At 40.8% G+C, this 23839-nt stretch overlaps 2 protein-coding genes and 1 pseudogene across 5 annotated transcripts; 1 reads left to right on the top strand and 2 right to left on the bottom strand.

Annotated features, from left to right (window-relative positions):
* Nucleotides 1–470: 470 nt before the first annotated feature.
* On the bottom strand, nt 471–3766 carry JAGN1 (jagunal homolog 1). Its single transcript, XM_016134454.2, has 2 exons — nt 3571–3766; nt 471–1938 (listed from the first exon to the last, which is right to left on the bottom strand). The coding sequence occupies exons 1-2, from the start codon at nt 3657–3659 to the stop codon at nt 1476–1478; spliced, it is 552 nt and encodes a 183-aa protein (XP_015989940.1). The 5' UTR covers nt 3660–3766; the 3' UTR covers nt 471–1475.
* A 4059-nt stretch (nt 3767–7825) lies between these two features.
* On the top strand, nt 7826–19564 carry CIDEC (cell death inducing DFFA like effector c). Of its 4 annotated transcripts, none has more exons than XM_016134456.2 (6): nt 7826–7872; nt 9202–9279; nt 10168–10321; nt 16124–16282; nt 16368–16555; nt 19322–19564. In XM_016134456.2, the coding sequence occupies exons 2-6, from the start codon at nt 9227–9229 to the stop codon at nt 19482–19484; spliced, it is 717 nt and encodes a 238-aa protein (XP_015989942.2). In that variant the 5' UTR covers nt 7826–7872; nt 9202–9226; the 3' UTR covers nt 19485–19564. The 4 variants fall into 4 exon arrangements, with proteins under 4 accessions (XP_015989942.2, XP_015989944.2, XP_015989943.2 ...); XM_016134458.2 differs by having other exon boundaries at nt 7859–7922; XM_016134457.2 differs by lacking the exon at nt 7826–7872 and adding an exon at nt 8902–8950.
* Nucleotides 18686–18804, bottom strand: LOC118602222 (annotated as a pseudogene).
* Nucleotides 19565–23839: the final 4275 nt, after the last annotated feature.

The raw sequence follows: 23839 nt of genomic DNA, 5'->3' as shown, positions 1-23839 counted from the left end.
TATAACTCTGGAAGGCAGAGATCTGCAGTTAGACATCTGGGCATCATCCAGAGACAATAAAATCAAGTGGATAAAAGCAAAGGTACATACATCTTTTATACAATTTGCATGTCAGATTTCTGGATGTGAAAGGGTCTTTAGTTCACAGATCTCTTTCTCATGTCTATTTCTAACTTATCTGCTCCACACCATTAAATACTGTGTTCATTTGTTTCACATTTATATCATGTTTCACCTAGATTGCACATTCCTTGCATGCAGGGATACTTTTAAATTCTTTTGGATACCATAATACTATATCTGCAGTTTCATTTTCTGTGGTTTTAGTTACCCACAGACAACTATGGCACAAAAATATTAAATGAAAAATTCCAGAAGTAAACAATTCATAAGTAGAAATTGCATGTCATTCTGAGTAGTGTGATGAAATCTCACAGAGACCACATTCACGAAACTTTTATTACAGCATATTGTCATAAATTATTCCATTTTATTATTGTTGTTGTTAATCTCTTGCTGTGCATAATTTATTAACTAAACTTTATCATGGGTATGTATAGGAAAAAACATAGTATATATAGGGTTTGGCAGTATCCAGTTTCAGGCCTCCACTGGAGGTCTTGGAACATATCCCCCACAGATAAAGGGTACAACTATATCAGACACATAACTGACACTCTGTTAACACTTGAATGATAAACATGAATATCCAATTGAAAGAAGACTCCATAACCCAAGCTAGATAAATGAGAATGGACCATTTTACAAGTGGAGAGATTAAATGTATGGCTAATAGTCCCTGCCAATTAGCTACAGAATGGCAACTAAGACCTAAGTTGCTTACATCCAGTTCATTTCCTTATGGCCATTTCCAGGTTTCTCTGGGAGCTTGGACCTATCTTCTAGTGTCTAAGGCCACTCAAGAAATGCACCATTCACACTCTGTCAAAGCCCAAAACACAAGGCACAAGGTGGACAGGGCAGTTATAACTTTATTGAGGTTCTTTTTAATTAAAATGCTTCACAGTAGAGACCACAGCCTACAGGGTAAGCAGCCTCTGAAGTGTTTCCTGCCCAATAACCCATAGATCGAAGTAGAATATGGTTCATTCCGTATCTCCTTTAGTCTCAGTGTCTAAAGGGTAATGGATGGAAGGTGAGAGAATGACCAAGAAGAGGCGAGGAGTCTCTTAAAAGAAAAACCTGAAGGGCCTTAACCGCAACTAGCTGAAGTTTGTCTTACAACTATTCAACACCTAGTTCCAGCCAACCAGGAATAAATTAAATATAGTTCTCCCACCTCAGCTGATGACAACAGGAGGAACTTTCCAGAATTTGGGACTACTTTGCACTACTTGCCAACATCACAGCTGCCAAAATCACCAAAGGAGATTTTAGAACAGCTCCTCTACCCTCTCACTCCACTCAATGGGAGGCCCAGGCTTCACTCCAGAAATCAGTCCCTCAGGCAGTCTTCATTTACGCTTCTTCTCCTGTGTGCTGGTAAACCAGGAGTCCAGGAGCTTCTTGCTGTAGTATAATTGCCAGGCATGCACCTGGACCGCCAGCACCAACACCAGGTACATGACAGAGACAGCAGAAAAACCAAAAAGGAAGCGGTAGGTCTTGCCATGGCGGTAGAGCTGCTGGGCAGCAGGGAACATCTCCATACTTCCATAAATGAGGGGAGCAATGGAAAAGAGCCCCATGCTGATCATGGAGAGCACCAGGTAGCTAATGTTGTTGCGGGGGAAGGAGAGGAGGCCCAAGAGAGAGGGCACAATGCTCAGCAAATACGGGTACTCCCACTGATAGGGCATGGCCACCTGATCATGTGATAAGAGCCTTAGGTGTCCCACGGTCATCTTGGCAACCAGCAGCAGCCATAAGACCAGATGCACATAGATCAGCTTCTTGATTTCATACTTGAGGGTCACACTGTGGGGTAGAGCAGAGGGAGAAGTACCTTTCATTCAAAATTTTCCGACCAATTATATGTCAGGAAAGTATACTCCTAGACAATGGGATACAAATGTGAATAAAATATAGTTCCTGCCTAGAGGCTGAGATAAAAAAAAAAAAAAAGAAGAAGAAAAATAATTAGAAAACAAACTGAAAGAGCTCTAGTAAATACATGTTTCACAGGAAGCAGTAATCAATTCTGCTTGGGATAGGATGTCTGAGAAGGCTGTCTAGAGGAGGGTGATAATTGAGCTAGGCTCTGAGGGGTGGGTGGAGATGGGCATTCCAAGCAGAGTTAATTGCATGCAGGCAAAAAGGCATAGGCATTTGTGTTCCAGGAGAGCCAGTGGTTGGGTATGACAGGAATACATCATGGGGGGAGGGGAGGGCAGAACATGAAGTGGCAAAGACTATGAAGAGTCGATTTAAAGAAGAGTAACTCAGAGCTGTGCTTAGAAAGTTAACTGACTGCACTGACAGCCTAGAGGAAGGAAATACTGGCACCACGTAAACCAGCTCAAGATGCTCATATCTCCACCTAGAGTAAACTATTCATCTAAAGGAAGTACACATTTCTTATTCTTCTAACTCTCTTAGGCGCTCAGGGTATCCTCCTCAGATCCCAGCAGGCAGTTTCTGCTCTGGGCAGACAAGAAAACAACTTGCTTAGGTTGTGAGGTGTCCTTAGGCAGAGATCTTAATGATAAGGATAAAGTGAGGGTCCAAAGAGCTTGTCATTCTTTAAAACTCTGGAGAGAAGGATGCAAAAAAAACATTCTGGAAGAGTTCAATAGATTTAAGGAAAGAAAATCTTTAAAAAATTTTTTTATTTTTAAAATATTCATTATGGAAATTGTGGAAAGGTAGGGGGGGAAATCAGTCACCTCTAGACTTCAAGATTTATGAAGGCAGTGAGTAGTTTTGTGTTTTGTTAACAAGCTTTTTTATTGAAGGTATAATATGCATTCAAAGACCAGGTCTGCTTTTGGTCACTATTATATCCTCTATATATGCTGGGCATTTAGTGCCTAGCACAAACTGCATGATAGGTAGAATATCTGTTGAATGAATAAACTACTACTGTAGAAATACCCTTTACGTGAGTTTACAAAATTCATTTTAGGTAGGGAAAAGCTGGCTCTTACAGTCCACATTTCCCAAGAGGGCCTCAAATATTAACAGGTTACCGTGTATTGGGCAGACTCGTATTATGTGCTAGATCTTATGCTAAGTCCTTTATATGAATTATTAGCTCACTCATTCTTCACTCAGACCTAAAGGGGGGTGGTTACATTACTTTTTTCCATTTGCAGATGAGGAAACTGACGCTCAATTAGAAATTAGGTTCCCGAGGTCGCACAGCATAGCCAGGACTAGAGGCCAGACGCGTCTGGAACCCCTCAAACCACAGGGCGTAGCATGGGGTGGAGCTCGAGAGAGCGTCAAGGCTTCCCAGGATTGGGGTCAGGCCCAGGGCCTTCACGGGAGGAGGGGACTGGGCAGGTGAGTGGGAATTGGCTGAGGAGTACGAGCCTGAGGTTGGGGAGTGGGAGGGCCTCGATTCCCAGGCCCTGCAGAAGGCCTCCATGCTCCCGCCTCACTTCATACCTCATCTGGTAGTGCATGGCAACGCGCTCCCGATGCTGAAAGTCGCTGCCGTCGGTGCCAGCAGCTCGCGGGCCTGCGCGAGACGCCATTTGCCCTGCCCAGGACCCCGGAGGCCGCCGCGCCGACCCTCTGCCGCCCGCAAACCCGCCGGGTGCGGCACCAGCTCTGCCACCCCAATAGCCGCACAGTTCCGTGAGGACAACTTCCGGCCTCTCTGTCCCCGGAGGACCGACTCTGTGATCACCTTCCCAGCCCCGCCCCCGGCCCGCCCCGCGCACGGGCACGTTTACGCGCGCGCAGTTTCTCCCGGCACCGCCCGGACCGCCTGTGCTGTAGGGAACTGCACAGGAAGTTAACGCCCCGCTACCTCAGCCTTGATATCGCTTTCGCTTCCAGCCTCCGGAGCGCTTTCACGAATTTAAGACGACCGTGTCCCCACGTCACAGATGGGGAAACTAATGCTTGGAAGGGTTCTGTAACTTTCTCAAGAGTACATATCACAGTCTCAAAGTATCTCCCCATGGATTACGTAATCGTTGCAAAGAGAACCCGGTACTTTACAGAAGAAAAACCCCCTTAATCAAGTAATCAAGGTTAACTTGACTACTAATGACACCTCGTGTCCCCTATAGACTGAGGAGGACACATCAGTTCTGTGATATTCCGGCCAAAGACACTTAACCTGGTTCTAATCATGAGCTAATAGATAAATTCAAATTGTGGGACATTCTACAAGATAACTGGACTATTTTTCAAAAATGTCAAGGTCATGAAAAAAATTAATTGTGTAGAAGCAGCAAGTTGAATGGTGGTTACCAGGGGCTGGGGAGGAGGGAATGTGGAGTTGTTTAATAGGTACAGAAATGAAAAGGAAGGTGAAAAAAGTTCTGAAGATGAATGTGGTGATGGTTGCACAACAATGAAAGTACTTACTTAATGTTACTAAACTGTACACTTAAAAATGGTTAATTTTCTGTGTATGTACATTTTACCACAATAAAAAAATACATGAACATTTAAAATTGTTATTTGAAAGAAATTATCTTTATATGTTTAAGGGTCATTTGTATTTCATTTCTCTGAACTGTGTTTATATTCTTTGCCATTTTTCTACTATGTTATTGGTCTTTTAAATTTATATATAGATAGAAGAGGGAGAAGATGGAGAGAGAAGATTGGCTTCTTGTCTATAATATTAGTTGCGATATATTTTTCCTATTGTATGTCTTTTGACTTGTGGTATTACAAGTTTAACATACAGAATAATTTTTTAATGTAGTTTAATGTATAATCATTTCTTTTATGACTTCATGATTTGGAATAGTAGCTAGAGTCCTCCACTCCAAGGTATCTCAAATGATTTTCTGCACTTCAGAGTTTGAGAACCATGCTCAGACACCTGCCTTCCCAACTAGAATGAGATCTCCTCAAACACAAGGATAAGAACCAAATTATGTGTGTCCCTGGCAGCTCACTATAACTACTGGCATAGTGTAAAAGCTCAAGAAATGCTTGTTGAATAAACAGATTCAAACTAAACCAAGCTGTTCTCTTCTAAGCAATGTGAAGAATCCTCTGATTAGTAGAACCATTTTCCCTCAACCTTCATCCTCCTCCCCCACCCCACCCTCACTTTTCACTTATACGCCTCTGGGAGGTATTCTCTGGCTTTGGCTTGTGGTTATCTTTGTCTTTACTGTGTCCAAGTTTCATGATTTCCTAAGTGTTCATTGGGGCCAGACTGCTTCTGAGTCATCCATTTGCCTATCATGGAATACCAAGTGAACGCTGAACATTCAATAAATGTTTGAGGCGTGAACGTCCAAGAGGGGCCACAATTCTTTCCCCAGAACTTTCTCCTTGAAGTATTCGTTTATACTTTTCTTCTGACTCTTATTCTGCCTTAAAGTTTAGTGATTTGTGTTCCTGTCTCCTCATTATGCTCATTCTCTTCTAAATCCTTTGCGCTGATGTTTACTTTGTCTTGAGTGTTCCCCTCTAGGCCTTGAAAAGACCAGCTTTCAGGCTCAGGCAAAATGCTATAGGCTGAATGTTTGTGTCCCCCCCCCCCCACCCCCCAAAAAATCTCTTGTTTTGAAACTTAATTCCCAATGTGAAGGTATTTAGAGGTAGACTTTTAGGGAAGTGGGATTAGTGTCCTTAGAAAAGAGACTCCCTTGCCCCTCCACCATGGGAGGGCACAGAAAGAAGACCCCTGTCTATGAACTAGGAAGCAGGGCCTCACCAGACCCTAAATCTACTGGTGCCTTGATTTTGGACTTGTTAGCTCCAGAACTATGAAAAATAAATTTCTGTTGTTTATAAACCACCAGCTTTTGGTTTTCTATTATAGCAGCCTGAACAAGACACTCCAGAGCTTCACCAGTCAGGATTTAGCTGAATGTTCACCTCCCCTCAGATAGCCCCTAAACCCAAGGCCAATCTAGCTCTCTAGCCATTTTCTATTTCATCACTTATTTTCTTCCCAGAACATCATTATCTGAAATTATTTTGTTTATTTGCAATTTGTTCATGGTCAGAACTCCTCCCTCATCCAGGAATGTCAGCTCCTTGATGTATGGGGCAAACTTGTCTTTCTTTCCTGCTATATTCTGCACCCCTAGGAGGACTGGCACATAGTGACTAATACATATTTGCTGAATGAATGAGTGACGGTTGTTTGGAAGCTGCTCCAGGGAAGGATGTAGATCTAAATAATAATAATGGTAATAATAATAATAATAATAGCTATTTATTGAGCCTGAAGAAGGTACTAAGCCCTCTAGAAAGTACGTTCCAGGAGTATCTCATTTAATTTTCATGATGACCTATTTTTAATCCCCATTTGTCAGATATAGCTGAAGCTTAGAGGAGCTACATCACACAGGTAGTGCTAGACTGCTGTTTTTCAAAATGGAGTCCCTAAGGAGCTGCAGCTTCAGCATCACCTAGGAATCTGTTAATAATACACTTTCTTAGGCCCCACCCAGACATACTTAGTGAGGAACTTTGAGGTGCAGCCCAGCAATCTGAATTTTAACATGCTCTTTAAGTGATTACGATGCACTAGTGTGAAACACCTTGTGCTAAAAAAAATGAGCTTGGACCCTTTTTTTTTTTTAAAAAAAAAAGACACATTATTGAGACATAATTCACATACTATACAATTCTCCCACTTATGTGTATGATTCAATTGTTTTTAGAATATTTACATGGTTGTGCAACTATGGCCAAAATAAATGTGATTAGATTGGTCCCCCTAAAAGAAACCCTGTACCCATTAGTATTCACTCCCCTACCCCTCTCCCCAACTCCCCAGCCCTAAGCAACCACTAATTCATTTTCTGCCTTTATAGTTTTACCTATTCTGGACATTTCACACACGTGGAATTATAAAAATATATATATGTGATCTTTTATGACTGGCTTCTTTCACTCTGCATATGTTTTCAAAGTTCATCCATTTAGTGGCATGTATGCTTTTTATACAAATAATATTGCATTTATGGATATAGAACATTTTTTATCCATTCATCAATTGATGAAGATTTGCTGTTTCTATCTTTTGGCTATTACTATTAATGCTATGAACATTTGTGTATAAGTTTTTGTGTGGACATATGTTTTATGTCTATATGTATCAATATCTAGAAGCATCTATCTATCTATCTATCTATCTATCTATCTATCTATCTATCTATATTTATCATCTATCTATCTATTTACCTACCTACCTACCTAGAACTAGAATTGCTGGGTTGTAAATCTTACCCTCTTAACCACTACACATTTCAGCTAGTTTTAGTCTCTGCTATTATTAAATAATTATATTATCAATAAGACAAATGTTTATCTATCAATTAAGTGTCTCTGTCGCAAAGCCCTTTTATTATCATGAATCCTCCCCTCAATCCTTTAACACAGGCATTATTATCCCGGTGAGAGAAATTGGGGCTCAGGAGGTAAGGTAGCTTATCAAACAGCTGACATGGGTAGAGCTGGGGCCACAACTAACATCTGCCTGTTTTCTGTGCCCTCTGTGCCTGATATCATGTCCTGGGCCATGCCCTGGCCAAAGCTTTCAAAACATGCCTCACCCTCTCCTTTTGGTACTTTTCTGGAAGTTAGGCTAGCCTGAAATCCCAAGGGTAGGAGTTGCACACTCAGTCTCCCTGCTCTTTTCCCTAGCTGGAGCTGAAGGCCAGGGGAGGGGCTTTCTCTGGGCAGCTGACAATAAAATGGGGGGAAGGATGGGCTGAGCAAGGCAATATTGTAAGGAGGTTAGGCGGCTGTGAGGGGGAGGTAAGGACTCTTGTTTGGGGGTGTTCTGTTTTCTGACTCCTGGAGAGCAGGTGAGGTGGGGATCGTGGAGTTTTGCTATGGGTGGGGAGTGAGGAATGAGGCCAAAGGAAGCAGACTTGGGTAGTGCAAACTAGGGGAGAGGGCTTTCATAGACAGGGCTGGCCTGGGGAGGCCCCCCATACCATGTTGTTAGAAAGAAAGAGTGATTTTGCCTAAGAGGGGAGGGGTGTTTCCTTCCATGACCCCTCTTTGAATCCTTTGCTCTGTACCAGGCCCTCTCTGTGCTGGGGGCAGGGATTAGGGAGCAGATCTCAGGGCCAGGCATCCAGGGAATAGAGAACTAAGGCAGAAAGAGACATATGGCTAGGAAGTAGGAAAGGCAGGATGAAGGGGAAATTCTGTGAGCTGCATAAGGCAGCTTTCCAGGAAGCGGAAAGCAGTACAACTGGGGCTTCAAGGGTACAAACATTCAGTCCTGGGTCCGAAGAAGGCATTGCAGGTGCGGGGAACTGACTGCACAAAGGCTTGGAACATACAAGAGCTAGAGCATAGAAGTTCAGTAGAGAAAGTGGTGGCCGGTGATCCAACCTGGGATCCCAGGCCTACGAGGTAGAGCTGTGCTGTCCAGTATAGATGCCAACCATAAGTCACAGTGGCTATTTAAATTTTAATTAGTTAACATTAAATAACATTAAATATTGAGCCACATTTCAAGTGCTCAATAGCTACATTGGGCTAATAGCTCTGAACACGGAGGGAATAGATATAGAATGTCTCCACCATCTCAAAGATCCTTTGGTCAGTGGGAATCCTCAGAAGGGTTAGGGTTGCTCAAGGACCCATGGGAGAGAACAGGCTTAGACTGGGTTGCTTGGCCTGTGACGGCCTGACCTGTGAGGTCTCTGGACTACAGGTAAGAGAGTAAAGTCCCCAGGAGTGTGAGGTGATGTGACTCACTTCCTGCCAGCGGAAAGTGGACTCTGCCCTCAGGGGCAAGAATTAACCAAGCTGGGCCTCTTTAGCCCCAACCTAGGATCCCTGATCAGTGTGACCTGAGCTAGGGTCAGAGAAACATGGAGTGAGTAGCACTATGGAGAGCAGAGCAGCTGCTGAGTGCAACTGAACCTGAGCACTTAGGGGCTCTATAGCTTGGTCACAATTGGTGTGCATGGGGTTGGACAGGAGAAGGGCTGCGGAAGATGTGTGTGAGTTGAGAGGGAAGACCAGAGTGGAGGCTTGCCAGATGGGTGTGTGGTTGTACTATGTCAAATAAAGAGAGAGGGAACTCTCCCAGCCCACTGTAATGAGCTGTTTCTTCTTCCTTTCCAGGTCCAACACAGATCGGCTGACAAGGATGGAATATGCCATGAAGTCCCTCAGCCTTCTCTCCCCCAAGTCCCTCTCCAGGTAAGGAGAACTAAGGGTGGAAGGAAAGGGGAGATGCTGGTGAACTATAGGGCAAAGCTTCTCAAATTTCAGTGGGCACATAAGTTACCGGGGGCATCTCGATAAAATGCAGATTCTAATTCAGGACATCTGGAGTGGGACCCAAGATTTTGTACTTCTAACAAGCCTTCAGGTGGTGTTAATGCTGGTATGCACCCCACAACTACCACTACACATTGGGTAAGAAGAGGTAGACACTACTCCTGGTGCTTTCATTTTTGATCTCATTAAACTTCACGAAGACTTCGGGAAGTGGGGATTATTATACCAAATTAATAGATGGGGAAACTGAACCACAGGGTAGGTGCAAATGGGTTGTTGGACAAGGTAGAACTTGGGCTTGCCTGACTCTAAAACCCAAGTTCCCTCCACTTCTCCTTTGGTTCTGTATTATGTATGTCAGAATTCAAAATGCCTTGCACTTACCTCAGCTTCGCCACTTCACCTCACTTTACAGGTGAGAAGAGTGAAGCCAAGAAAGCAAAGTGGAATTGAGGGAATATGGGGTGGGTCTTTTATCACTTTGTTTCTCCTTATGGACTGAGAACCAGCAGTCAGTATCAATGAAAACTTGTTAAACATATAGAATTTCAGACCCCACCTAGAGCTATTGAATCGGAATCTGCATTTTATTAAGATCTCCAGAGGACTTATATGTCCATTAAAGTTTGAGATACTCTGATCTAGGAGGCTTTGAAGTAAGGCTATCTAGAGAAGGTTTGGTAGGTGGTAGGGGAGGAGGAATATGATGAGCTCAGCCTAGAGGGGTTGGGGAGTGAGTTACCCTGCTACGGGGTGAGAGCTGGGAAACAGCAGAATACTAATTTTGATGCCCCAAACTGCCCTCAGGTATGTGGCAGTGAGCACCTCAGTGGTGACACAGCAGCTGCTGTCGGAACCCAGCCCCGAGACCTTCCGGGCTCGGCCCTACAGAGTGAGCACTGCTGACCGGAGTGTGCGGAAGGGCATCATGGCGCACAGCCTCGAGGACCTCCTCTACAAGGTTTGGGGCGGGCCTGCCCTTAGCACAGCCCAACCACTGGGACCTTGGCTAAGAGTTGGCCCAGACAACTGTCTCTGTCCTCCACAACACGAGCTGGGAGTTCAGCAGTGATGAAGTTCATGGCTTAGATGGTGAAAATATTTCCTTTCTGATGCCAGCTCTAATGGGTTGGTAGAGTAGGCCTGGAGTGCTGTCCAACTGATTAGTTATGTCTGTCTAGTGATAGGGAAGGGTAGTATATTGTCATCCTATACCAACATTAGGTCAGTGGTATTTTCACAGCATATTTTTCTTTCTGGAAAAACCCTTAGGATGCCTTTTCTAGTAGTTCTTAAACTTACAGAAGTGCCTGAAAGTTTGGAAAACGGGAAAGACTTTAGACATTCCCTTCCCCATCTCCTCCCTTCAGCCAGGGCAATTCTCCTTCAGTCTGTCTCCTACATTGGCCTTGCATGTAAGGCATTATTAGTAGCTGTAGAAAACTTTCTTCAAACTACTGATAAGGTAAGCTTCCAGAGGAGGAAACCAAGGATACACAACTCTTGTGGATGGTAGTCACAGTGGACGAGAATGACGTCGTTCCCCATCTCCAGGCTCCCTCTCCACTTGCTTGGGAATGACTACTCCCACTGTCTGGTCTACAGACACTTCTAATCTGGTTTGGTATTAGTCATGTGCCTCATTGTCCTCCTAACTTATCAGCTCTAGTGGGTGGAACTCTGCTCATCTGCAAGCCAGGTTCCCTCACAGATCAAATGTTTGAGTTAAGCTTCCAATCACTAATCTGTTTAACATACAGGAATCATCTCTCTATTCTAACCCTATATTCTAGGTTCCCTCCCCCATTTCTCTGCATTAAGTCTGTTTTTCCTGGGAGCCAATTTCCCCTCCCTTGTGAGGCTTCTGGCTTTGCCAGGCTACATTTCTTATGCTTTGACTCAAAAGTGTTCTTTTGCACCCGAGTCTATACTCCGTACTATTTTTCGCCCTCAGGTCTTGGGACCACCTCCTGCATCAAAATAACCTTGTTAACACATGGCTTTCCAGACTTCACCACTGAGACTAGTTGGGTCACAAGTGAGGCCCAGGAATTGTTATTTTTAGCAGGTTCTTTGGGAATCAGTAGTCAGAGTCCTAAGTGCAGAGGTTGCAGGGAGGAAAAGCAGTGAGGGTTCAGTTTTCTAAGATAGACCACAGGTCAAATGTGAATCTTACCAGTAGAGCAGAGAGGAAGTCAGCCTATCTAGACTGCCTTTCCAAATTTGGCAATAGAAAGAAAGGAGCAGAGAGCATGAGAGAGAAGAGGGCAAGGTGATATGTTTGGCAGGGACCAGAGTCTGAAGTCCCTTATTAGCCATGACAGAAAACAGTTGGGTTTCATTTTAAAAGATAACAGTAAGCCATTGGAAAATTAAAAAAAAAAACAAAAACAAAAACAAAAACTAATTTTGAAACGGTTTCAAAGTAACAAAAGTTCCAAGAACAATACAAGACTTCACATTGAATCACTTGAGAGTAAATTGCCAACTTGATGCCTAGCATTCTCGGATCCTTTGGTGTGTGTTTTCTCCAAAGATAGTCTCCTATACAACCACAATACAACCATCACAATCAGGGAAAATACAATGTCACGTGACTACCATTTAATCCTGAAACTCCATTCAAGTGTTGCCAATCATCCCAATAATGTCCTTTGTAGTGGAAGGACCCAGGTCAGGATCCAGTGTTCTTAATCGTACATTTCTTTAATTTTCTTCAATCTGGAACAGTTCCTCAATTTTCCTGATTTTCATGGCCTTGACTGTTTTGAAGATTATAAACCAGTTTTTTTGTTGTTATTTACTGTTCTTCAGTTTAGAATTGTCTGAATGCATGCAATATTGATTTGTCACATTACTGTTTAACTTTGATTATTTTAATAAGAAGGTACAGTCAGGTTTCTCTATGTAAAGCTGTTATTTTTCTCTTTATATTAATTATTTTCTACGGAGGTACTTTGTACTAAGTAAACATTTCATTCTGCATCTAACTTTCAATTTATTCATTTACTTATATAAAAAAGGACTCAAGTATTTCTATTTAAATGGCATATAAGCATGGTAAACAGATTATTTATTGATACTCAAATTGTCCCAGACTGGCCAGTGAGACTCCCTTTAGCCCTACTTCCGTGTTGTGCTTTCTGACTTTCTGGCACAACAGGATATTGCAGGCTTGTCTTGTACTTCCCCTGCCCTAGTCTATTTTTCCTAAGGAGATCTGCTTTATTTTAGTGGAGAATGGTATTCAGAAACCAAGATCTGGGAGCTAGGTGTGTTCATTGCTATTGGTGTGTTGCTGATCTCAAACATTTATTAAAGGATTTTGTGTTTTCTAATGAATCCAAGTAAGAAAAGTAGAGTGAGAATTCTACTATTCCAAGGTAATTAATGGTATGGTGAATGTCCTATATAGTCTATCTTCATATATAACCTACTTAAATGGTATTATGTCCTATGGAGCCTGACTTTTCATTCTATGACATGTTATGGGTCTCTTTCTATTTAAATTAGTATAGTATAAAATTTAGTAAATAAATGCACATTATGGACCATGTACTCTACTAGGTGACTTACAGTATTTCTTGTAATCATAACCTTGAAGTAGTTACTACTATTCCTATTTTCATGAGGCAGAGGCCAATTTATTTACTGGGTTTTAAACCCAGGCTGTCATTTCATATACTTTTGCATTTAGTCATTGTGCGGACTCTAAGACTGTACTTGCCTCAACTTTTTAGATGATGAAACTAGTTCAGAGATATAAGATAACTTGATTAAGTTCAAACAATGAAATGGGGAAGTTAGAATTCAAACCTAAGTCTGTTTATCTCTAGAGTTGCACTATCCAATGTGGTAGCCGCTAGTTACATAAGGTTATTGGACTCTTGAAATGTGTCTAGTTGAAATTAAGATGTGCTTAAGTATGAAGTACATATAGGATTTTGAAGACTTAATATAAAAAATATAAAATCTTATATATTTTTATCTTTATTATATGCCGAAATTATATTTTAGATTGAATTAAATATATTACAAGTAATTTCACCTGTTTTCATTTTAATATGGCTATTAGAAATTTTTAAATTACATATGTGTGATAAAGAGCATCTATGAAAAACTGACAGCTAACATATTTAATGGAATTCTGATAGCTTTCCTTTGTAAGATCAGGAATAAGATAAGATGTCTGCTCTTGAAACTTCTATTCAACGTTGTACTGGAGGTTCTAGCCAGAGTACTTTGGCAAGAAAATAAAATAAAAAGCATCCTGATTAGAATGAAAGAAGTGAAACTATCTCTATTTGCAGATGACATGATCTCGTATATTGAAAAGCCTAAGGAATACACACTCACACACGCGCGCGCACACACACACACACACACAGCTAATAAATGAGTTCAGCAAGGTTGTAAGATGTAAGATCAACACATAAAAATCAGTTTTATTTCCATACATTGGCAATAAACAATCTGAAAATGAAATTAGGAAAACAATTCCATCTACAATGGCATCAATAAGAATAAAATATTTAAGAATAAATTTAATGTATAAGACTTACAGACTGAAAATTAACATTGTTGAAATAAATTAAATTGAACACCTAAAGAAGACCTAAATAATGGAAAGATAAATATACTCAGGATTGGAAGACTTGATATTGTTAAGATGGTAATATTCTCCAATTTGATCAGCAGATTCAGTGCAATTCCCATCAAAATCCCAGCTACTGTTTTTGTAGGTATTAACAAACTGATTCTAAAATGTATATAGAAATTCAATGGACCCAGAATAGCCAAAACAATCTTGTAAGCTGGAGCACTTACACTTCCTGATTTCAAAACTTACTACAAATCTATGGTTGGTAATCAAGACTTTATGGTATTGATGAAAGGATAGACACACTGTATTAATTGGCTAGGGCTGCCGTAACAAAATATAACAGAATCTCGAGGCTAGATCAAGGTGTTTTCAGTGTTATTTTCTTCTGAGGTTTCTCTCCTTGGCTTGGAGATGGCCGTCTTCATGTTTACATGATCTTTTCTCTATGTATATTTTTTGGTCCAAATCTCCCCTTTTTATAAGAATACCTTATTCTAGATTAGGGCTGACCCTAATGACCTAATTTTAACTTAATTACTGCCAAATACAGTCACATTCTGACATACCAGAGCTTAGGACTTCAACATACAAATTTCGGGGGAATAGAATTCAGCCCATAATACATACAAATCAATGGAATAGAATCGAAAGTCCAGAAATACACCCATGTTTCTATGGCCAATTGATTTTTGACAAGGTGCCAAGACTATTTGATGGAGAAAGAATAGCCTTTTCAACAAACGGCGCTAGGACAATGGGACAGCCACATGCAAAAGAATGAAATTGGATCCGTGCATCACAGTATATACAGAATTAAATTAAAATAGATTAAAGAGCTAAGTGTGGAGCTAAAACCATAAAATTCTTAGAAGAAACCACAGGCATAAGTTTCATGACTTGGTTTATTAGCTATGGCATCAAAACACAAACAACCAAAGGAAAAAACTGGACCTCATCCACATTGAAAACTTTTGTGCATCAATGGACACTCCCAAAATAAATGAAAAGATAACTCACAGAATGGGGGAAAATATTTGCAAATCACATGTCTAATAAGGGTCTAGTATCAAGAGTATATAAAGAACTCTTATAACTCAAAATAAAAAGACACCCAATTAAAAATAGGCAAAGGATTTGAGTGGACGTTTCTCTAAAGAAGATATACAAATGCATAAGAATACATGAACATATATTTAACATCATTAATCATTAGGGAAATGAAAATCAGAATCACTTTATACCAAGTAAACGAGCTAAAATAAAAGACAGACAATAATAAGTGTTGGGGAGATTGCAGAGAAATTGGAATCCTCATACATAGCTGGTGGGAATATAAAATGATATGGTTGTTTTGAAAAACGGTTTGGTAGTTTCGCAAAAAGTTAAACATGAGATTAATTGTATGATTCAGCAATGTCACTCCTAGGTATATACCTAGGAAAATTGAAAATATATGTTGACCCCAAAACTTGTACATGAATGTTCATAACAGTATTATTCATAATACTCAAAAAATGAAAACAACCAAATGTCTACCAAATGACGAATCAATTAAAAATGTGGTATACCTATATGGTAGAATATTTTTAAGCCATGAAAATGAGTGAATCATTCTACAATATAGATGAAAGTTGAAAACATATTAAGTAAAAGAAGTCCATCTAAAAGACTATATGATGTATGATTCTATTTATATAAAATGTCCATAATAGGCAAATCCGTAGAGACAAACAGTTGAGTAGAGGTTGCCATGGGTTGGGGAATGGAGAGTGACTACTAATGGGTATTAGATTTCCTTTGTGGTGATGAAATTAGATAGTGGTGGTTGTTGCAGAACTTTGGGAATATACTGAAAAAAACTGAAGTATATCCTCTGGAAGGGTGAATTTTATGACATATGAATTACAGCTCAATAGAAAATTATATACGTGACTCCCATTCCATTTTATTTTGTTTTAGAATATTAGCCATGATCCTAGGTACCAAGAAGTACCTTAATATAGAGTCTTTGGATGGTGAACCACAGCAAGAGCCCATCTCATAGACTCCTGCCCATATATGTTCTTCCCTGACAGCTGAGGTGATATGATATGGGTCTTCCCCATACCAGCTCTGTGATTGCATGGGGATTGCAGAGCCATCACTAACTTTATTCACCAGGTCCGGGACATCCTAATGCTGGCAGACAAGGCTTTCTTCCTGGTGCTGGAGGAAGATGGCACAACTGTAGAGACGGAAGAGTATTTCCAAACCCTGGCAGATGACACAGTGTTCATGGTCCTCCAGAAGGGGCAGAAATGGCAGTCCCTGTCAGAACAGGTGAGGTACAACCTGTGGAGGGAGAAGGGTGGAAGCCTGGGAGATGTCCGTGAGGGGTGTCAACCACATGCTTGTCTTGATGCAGGGCACTAGGTACCAACTCTCCCTCTCCCGTAAGCCTGCCAAGAAGATTGATGTGGCCCGTGTAACCTTTGACCTGTATAAGTTGAACCCACAGGACTTCATTGGCTGCCTGAATGTAAAGGCAACTCTCTACGGTGCATATTCCCTTTCCTACAATCTGGACTGCTATGGGGCCAAGCGTCTCATGAAGTAAGTGAGTTGAGATTAGCTGGGGACAGGGGGGTGCATATGCAGCAATGGGAGAGCCCCTATCTATCTGCGCACATGGACTTCAGCCCTCTAGGGACTGGGACTGGTATTGATGGTGACAAAGCATGATAGTTAGCATTTGTCTAGAACTTATGGCTGAACTAGTGCATTAGATTTCACTAGTGTATGCCAAAGGGGTACACATACTCCTCCAGGCAGAACTGGTATATAGCTAGCTTTTCTAATTAACTTCCATTATAACATTTTTTTTCACTTAAAATAGTGTTTTCCTAAGTAGTCTTCTAGTCAGCTTTTTAAAAATGAACATGTGTCAAGGATTTTATTGAACTCATTAATTAATGAGAGAACCTTCAAGAAGTTACAATTAGTTCAAAGGAGAAATCAAAATCCCACCCATATACTGGTCTATCAAAAATGCTGAAATAAACTGCAAAAAGAAAAAAAAAATAGTGGAAAATAATGCTGAAATAAACGTATAAATACAAATTTGGATTTTTCCATGGGGATAGAAGGAATTAAATTATTATCCCTTTATAGGACAGAATTACTTTGCATGTCTATGGACAATAGTCATTTGTACTATCTAGTGAATTTGAAAACTTTTTACTTTACTTTTGAAAGTCTAATCAAGTACACAGGAAGCATGAGAATATGTTAAATCATAAGACAAGTACTGTTATTGTAGTATTTCCCAAATTCAGCTGCTCCAGAGGTGTTCTAAAGCATTCTTAGCTCCATTAGATAGACGTAGCCACTAAGGCAGAGGCCATCCAATTAGTCCAAGCCACAAAGCTAGGGAGTAGCAGAATATGGCCTGTTACAAGTTTCTTGCGACAGATTCTACTACTTTCCAATTGCTTCATTTAGTATTTACTGTGTGTCTGGCCCTATGCTATAAGCTGAGAACAAGATGTGAATACAAGCTCCATGAGGGCAAGAATTTCTGTTGCCTCCGGTACCTTGATGAATGCTGGCATATAGCAGTAATTCAAATAATTAAAGAATGAATGCAGACACATATGATCCTTGTTCTCAGGGTGCTTCTGAGAACTCTTGCTTAGGGTCCCCAGAATTCTGCCAGGACATGTGTAGCTAGAACATATCAAACCTTCTTGGCTTTCTGAATTTATTCTCTGCATACCAAATCTGCAGATGAGGAAACAGAAGATGCATGGTTTTGCTTGCCAGAGATGATACTCAATGGCAGGCTTGAGCCTGGTTCTATGGCTAGAAGTTCAATTTTTCTTTTATATCATACCATGCCTCCCCTTGTTCTGTGCTTGCTGAAAGTAGTTTGCACATTTCAAAACCTAAAGCAAGAAGTTTCGGTCTAGTTAGGGGAAGTGGGACTCTCAAACCTAAACATAGAAAACGTTTTGGTGTCAAAAAAAATTGTAAGCTGGAGTTTGTGTAGTGACTTAGTGGTTTTGGCTAGTTTTGTTTTTTTTTTAATTGTGCTAAAATATGCATCACACAAAATTTACCATTTTAACCACTTTTAGGTGTATAATTCGGTGACATTCACAGTGTGTGTAACCGTCACCACTATCTATTTCCAGAATTTTTTTATCATCCCAAACTGAAACTCTATACCCATTAAACATTAACTCTCCACTCCCCCTCCCCTCAGCTCCCAGTAACCTCTGTTCTACTTTTTGTCTCTGTTAATTTACCTATTCTAGGGACCTCACAGAAGTGAAATCATACAAGACTTGTCCCTCTGTGTCTGGCTTATTTCACTTAGCATAATGTTTTCAAGGTTCATCCATGTTGTAGCATGTGTCAGAATTTCATTCCTATTTATGGCAAGACAACTGATTTTAATCCTTAGTTCTCTAACTTGAGAAATGGGTATACTTCTCAGGTATAACCTTCACATTTTTAAAGAATTTTCATGTATAGATGTCTAATTTTCATGTATAGGTGCTCCCCTCCACCTCAACCATAATTTATTGAATGAAGATTAATAGAAGATAAGTTTTAATATCAACCAGGAAGTATTTACTTTCCTTTTGTTTTCCCCTCCCCAACCACCACTAGGACTAACTACCCCTAATGACTCTTACTTACTCCTTTTTTTTCTTTATTTTTTCTCTTTTCTTTTTTTATTGCCTACAGCACCTGGTATTCCTAGGTGGTTTCCTATCTAAGTACTAACCAGGCCCAACTCTGCTTAGCTTCTGAGATCAGATGAGATCGGGCGTGTTTAGGGTGGCATGGCCGTAGACTAAACAGATTTGGATAAGAGCTTGTTTAAAGTAGTCAAGCATTCAAACAACTACTCTTTACCCCATGTTTCCTCTACTTTTTACACAGCAGGCACTGCGTTAAGTGATTTATGTTATTTCAACCTCCTAACCCTGTTTGGGATCAAAATGGTATCTTCTTATCCAACACTCTGAAAATTTGGTCAAATGACTTGAAAAGGAATCAGAATCTAGAACAGACGTTGTGAAGGGAAGAGTTATGACCTTTTCATTTTATGATCTTCGAAGGCCTTGTTAAATGAGCTTGAATTTTGTATGAGAAAATAGAGAGGTTTTGGACATCTCAGTTAAAGTACGATTGCAAATAATACCTGTGGACCCTTTCCCACTTGCTAAGAAAAGGCAGCATCTGTTCCTGTTTGTACATCGCTCTAAAAGTCATGAAATTATGAAGGGAACATGGGGAAGGAGGTATTAAATGGATACATGCAGGGTTTTTCTTCGTGTTTTGACTCTACTACCTTCTCATTCTACCCAGGGAAGCTATTCGCTGGGCCCTCTACAGCATGCAGGCCACAGGGCATGTTCTGCTTGGCACCTCCTGTTACATGCAGCAGCTTCTGGATGCCACAGAGGAAGGGGAGCCCCCCAAGAGCAAGGCTCCATCCCTCATCCCAACCTGTCTGAAGATGCTGCAATGAAGGCTGAAGTCCTTAGAGGCCTTCCCCAGCCAAGGACTAGACCTATCTATGCTCAGCTGTTTGCCCCCACAAGCCTGGCAGTTAGAGAGCTTCTTACTTCCTCACACCTCCCTTACCTCCACAGGACCTTAAAGGGGAAAGGGCTTGAAACTTGGCCAAAGGAGAAATGAGTGTCCTTGTCTTGGTCCAGTTCCTTACTGCCTAAGGTAGTTTAGCTGACCAAGACTAGTCACTGCCAGGCTAGGCACGAAGTCTGCCCCTCAGACACCTGTCTTTACATGTCTTTACTTTCATCACATTCCCTACCTCCTGACCCCCATTCCTACTACTCCTGAGTAAATAATAAGGCTCACTAGTGTATGATATCGGAGAGTTTGCAATAAATGATTTATGCTGATGTACCTTCTTTGCCTGTGTTCTTTGGGAATGAAGGTGGAGTTCTATCTGGAAGGCCGGGAAGAGAGGACTCTATTGTTGAATCATTCTCCAAAATGTGGGGTTGCAGGAAACAGCACTTTTCCTGCCAAAAAAAATTATTTTTCAGTTGATTCTAGAAATAAATGTCTGCTTAATCAGAGACTTGAGCAAACCATATAATCCATGCAATAAATAAAAATTTCCAAATAAATTTGCCTATTAGAAGGGCTTTGATTGGTAGAGTGAGAAGAAGGCACATTTCTAATTTCTAATTGTTGTATTTTATTACAACCTTTTAAATGTTTAGGTGGGAAAGTACTAACCGAGCTGTAATTCAGCTCTCCATTGATGCCTTCCCTAGCTTGCCAGACAGTTCAGAACTTTCAACCTCAGGATTTCAAAATGAGCTGTTAGGTAGCCACAAAGAATGAATTTCTCAGCAGTGTAAGCTGGCATTTTACAATATAGGGCAGCTCAAATAAAAGCATGAAAGGCTAGGTTTATAGGTGACTATACTTTAGTCTGTAACTCTCAGATTCAAATGTGTCATTTCTGACCCTTACTATAAAGCCTTTATGGGTTTATTAAAAACAAAGGCAAAGACCTGTATTACCAAAGCTAGGGTTGGAGAGTTATTGCTGGCAGGAAACCTGTACCCTGCAGCCATGTGTGGGAGGAGCTGCCAGAGGTAGCAAAAGAACACTTTCCATTCTGAGCTTTCCTGTTCATGCAGTTATGGCTGGAGAGCTGGCTTAGTGCCATCCTGGCTCCATGGGGTGGTCCTTCTGACATTATGTTTACATCAGCACGGAGCTATTCCTGGTCATCCCTTGCTGAAGCTGTGGCCTTCCTGCTCCTCCTGTAAAGTTAGTCATATATTGAGTTGGGCTGGGGGTGGCAGAAGCTTGGAATTTATCCCTACTCCCCCTCCTCCTGAGATTTGGAGTTTCACAAGTGAATCTTGAGTGACTAACTCTTGGCACTGAGCCTTCCAAGATCAGGAAAAATTAGGTTCTTCCTTTTCGTCCAGGAACTTGGGGGCTAATGGAGTCATATCAGCTGTGGACAATGAGCAGGAGAGGGCAGCCTTTGATGGGGCTGGGGTGTGTAGAGAGAAAATTCCCAGAGCAAAGAAGCTCTAGCCTCAGCAGAGCCAGAGGCCAGTCCAAGTGAGGGGATAGCCCCTCCTGGGGCCAAGCACCACTAGTGGAGGAGAGGTCTGTTGCACTTAAGGCAGGCTGTGTCCCAAGCCCTCAACCTTAGTCTTTCCATCTTGCTCAAGCTGGGACTTACTTATGAATGCACAGAAGACCTTTCAGAAGAGGGATTGTAAAATACCGTGGTGCCTTATGACAAAACAAAATAATGTCTGAGCCCAAACCAAGACAAAATCACATTTCTTACCAGTCCCGTCTATATTTGCACATATCTATTTAAAAGTTGATTATTTAAATATTTGAATTTTTAAAAAGTTTCTTGAGGTATAACTTACATACAATAAAATTTACCCTTCTAAAGTTATATATTTAAACTAAATTTTGGCAAATAATCACCACCTCCAGCCTGCCAAAAACTCCTTATGCCCCTTTCTAGTCAATGCCCATCTCTCCACCCACCTCGAGGCCCTGGCAACCACTGACTGTTTTCTGCCAATATAGTTTGCGTTTTCTAAAATGTTATATACATAGAATCACAAAGGCTTTTTAAAAATTTGCTTCTACCTATTTTATTTTAAAATATTTTTATTATTTAAAAATTTTATGACTCTTACATTCTTTTATATCTGGCTTAGATTTTTAAACTAAGTGTGTGTGTGTGTATGTGTGTGTGTGTGTAACTATATGAATGATATAAAAAAACTTAAGCAGTTCCAAAGGGTAAACACAATTAGTTATTCATCTTCTCACTTGATTCCTTCTCCAGAAGCAACCACCATCTCATTTTTGTGTGTCCTGTTAGAAACACAGGAGTATAAGTATAATAAATATATATAAATCACATACATATATATAGTCATGCACCCCTTAATGACAGGGCAGTTCTAAGAAATGCATTATCAGGAGATTTTTGTTGTTGTGTGAGCATCCTAGTGTGAACTTACACAAACCTTGATGGTATAACCAACTACACACCTAGGCTATATGATATAGCCTATTGCTCTTAGGCTATAAGCCTGGATAGGATGTTAATGTACAAAACAACATGAGATTAAGTACAAGAGAAAATGATGCAATCAAGAGAGTTGGTAAGCACAAGATGTATGAGGCTGTTGACAATATAAAACATGACATACTATTTTACAGCAAATGTTTTTTATAAGTAGAAAGAAGACACTCTAAAGTAATGACAAAAAGTATAGTACAGTAAATACATAAACCAGTAACACAGTCTTTTATTATCATTATCAAATATTATGTACTATGCTTTTATATAACTGGCAGCACAGGTTTGTTTACACCAGCATCACCACAAACATGTGAGTAATGCATTGTGCTATGATGTTATGATGCAACGGTGTCACTAAGTAATAAGAATTTTTCAGCTCTATGATAATCACAAGGGACCACCATCACACATGTGGTCCATAGTTGACTGAAATGTCTATATGCATATATGACTATATATATATACAGTACATACATATTCTAGTCACATGGTCCTTCACTTTGCCTTTTCGACTTATATTCTAGGCATTGATTCATATCAGCACATATAGACCTACACATTCCTTAATGGCTGCATAGTATGGATGTGCTGCAATTGACTTAGCCATTCCTCTGTTAATGGACTTAGGTTAATTTGAAGTCTTTTGCTAATGTAAACAATGAATCGAAAGTTATAGTGCTATTTGTAAACAAATAAAACAACACCAGGTTGCATGTAACTTCTCTATAGTTGTAATTCTGTAGGACAGAATTCATTTTGTTCTTTGCTTTTTTTCCACTTAGCTCATTTCTCCTGTTGTTCCCTCCCTCTACCTCCTAGCGAATTTCTACTAGTTCTTTACAACCTTTCAATCACAACCCATGCTGAAACACGTTTTCTGATTTCATCTGGACTCTCTCTCTCTCTCTCTCTCTCTCTCTCTCTCTCTCTCTTTCTCTTTCTCTCTCTCTCTCCACCCCCCACCCCTCTCTCCCTCTCCCCTTCTCTCCCTCTCCCTCCCTCCCTCCCACCCTCCACAGGGTTTACCAATATGTGTTGTGATGCTGTGAACTAAACTACTGTCCAGTTGGTTGAACTTCTTGTAGGTAGTACCTGGGTCTTGTTGATCTATTTCCAGTTCACAGATACCAGGGCTTGGCATGAAGTTAGCACTGAAAAAGTGTTGGGTGGAGTCTTCAGCCACACCATCCTGAACATCCCTGATCTCGGAAGCTAAGCAGGGTCTGACACTGGTTAGTGCTTGGGTGGGAGACCACCTTCGAATAACAAGTGCTGTAGGGATTTTTAAAAAAAGATGTCTAATGGGTGATGTATTAGATCTTTTTTCCCTATAGAGCTAATCACAGGACAATTTGTTTCTAGTTCTGAGATTTGTTTTGTTTTTGTTTTGATAAATAATGCTGTAGTGAACCTATTTCTGCCTCTGGCCTTTTTCTCCCTTTGAATTATGTGCCAGGCTGTTCATGGAAACAGGTTTACTGGACCAAAGGGTGTGGATCCCCACCCCCCCCACCCCGATTTTCCTTAAGATATCGTGCCCAACAATGGTCTTTTGAAGTTAGAAAGCTCCTAAGAATTGAAATGGTAATCAGAAAAACCTTAATCTTTTGTCCCGGTTTTGTCCTGAGGCTAGTCCTCTGATCTTGAGAAATTCCTTCTCTAGTCTGTCTCTTAAATTCCCCAGAACGACAGGCGCAAACGCACATTTCCTCCCTGGCAAAGTCATAGCTCCGCCTTCTCACGGCTCTAAAGCCCCACCTTCTCGCTCTTCC

Source organism: Rousettus aegyptiacus, unplaced genomic scaffold (assembly GCF_014176215.1).
Source record: "Rousettus aegyptiacus isolate mRouAeg1 unplaced genomic scaffold, mRouAeg1.p scaffold_m13_p_4, whole genome shotgun sequence".
In the NCBI taxonomy this organism is placed as follows: domain Eukaryota; kingdom Metazoa; phylum Chordata; class Mammalia; order Chiroptera; family Pteropodidae; genus Rousettus; species Rousettus aegyptiacus.
This window is presented reverse-complemented; position numbering and strand designations above follow the sequence as displayed.

Coding starts and splice junctions, on each gene's coding strand:
- CIDEC (XM_016134457.2), top strand. Junction 16,283..16,367: donor GGCAGTCCCTGTCAGAACAG/GTGAGGTACAAC, acceptor GTCTTGATGCAG/GGCACTAGGTACCAACTCTC. Junction 16,556..19,321: donor GGGGCCAAGCGTCTCATGAA/GTAAGTGAGTTG, acceptor CATTCTACCCAG/GGAAGCTATTCGCTGGGCCC.
- JAGN1 (XM_016134454.2), bottom strand. CDS start 3,659: ATGGCGTCTCGCGCAGGCCCGCGAGCTGCTGGCACCGACGGCAGCGAC. Junction 1,939..3,570: donor GCCATGCACTACCAGATGAG/GTATGAAGTGAG, acceptor TCTACCCCACAG/TGTGACCCTCAAGTATGAAA.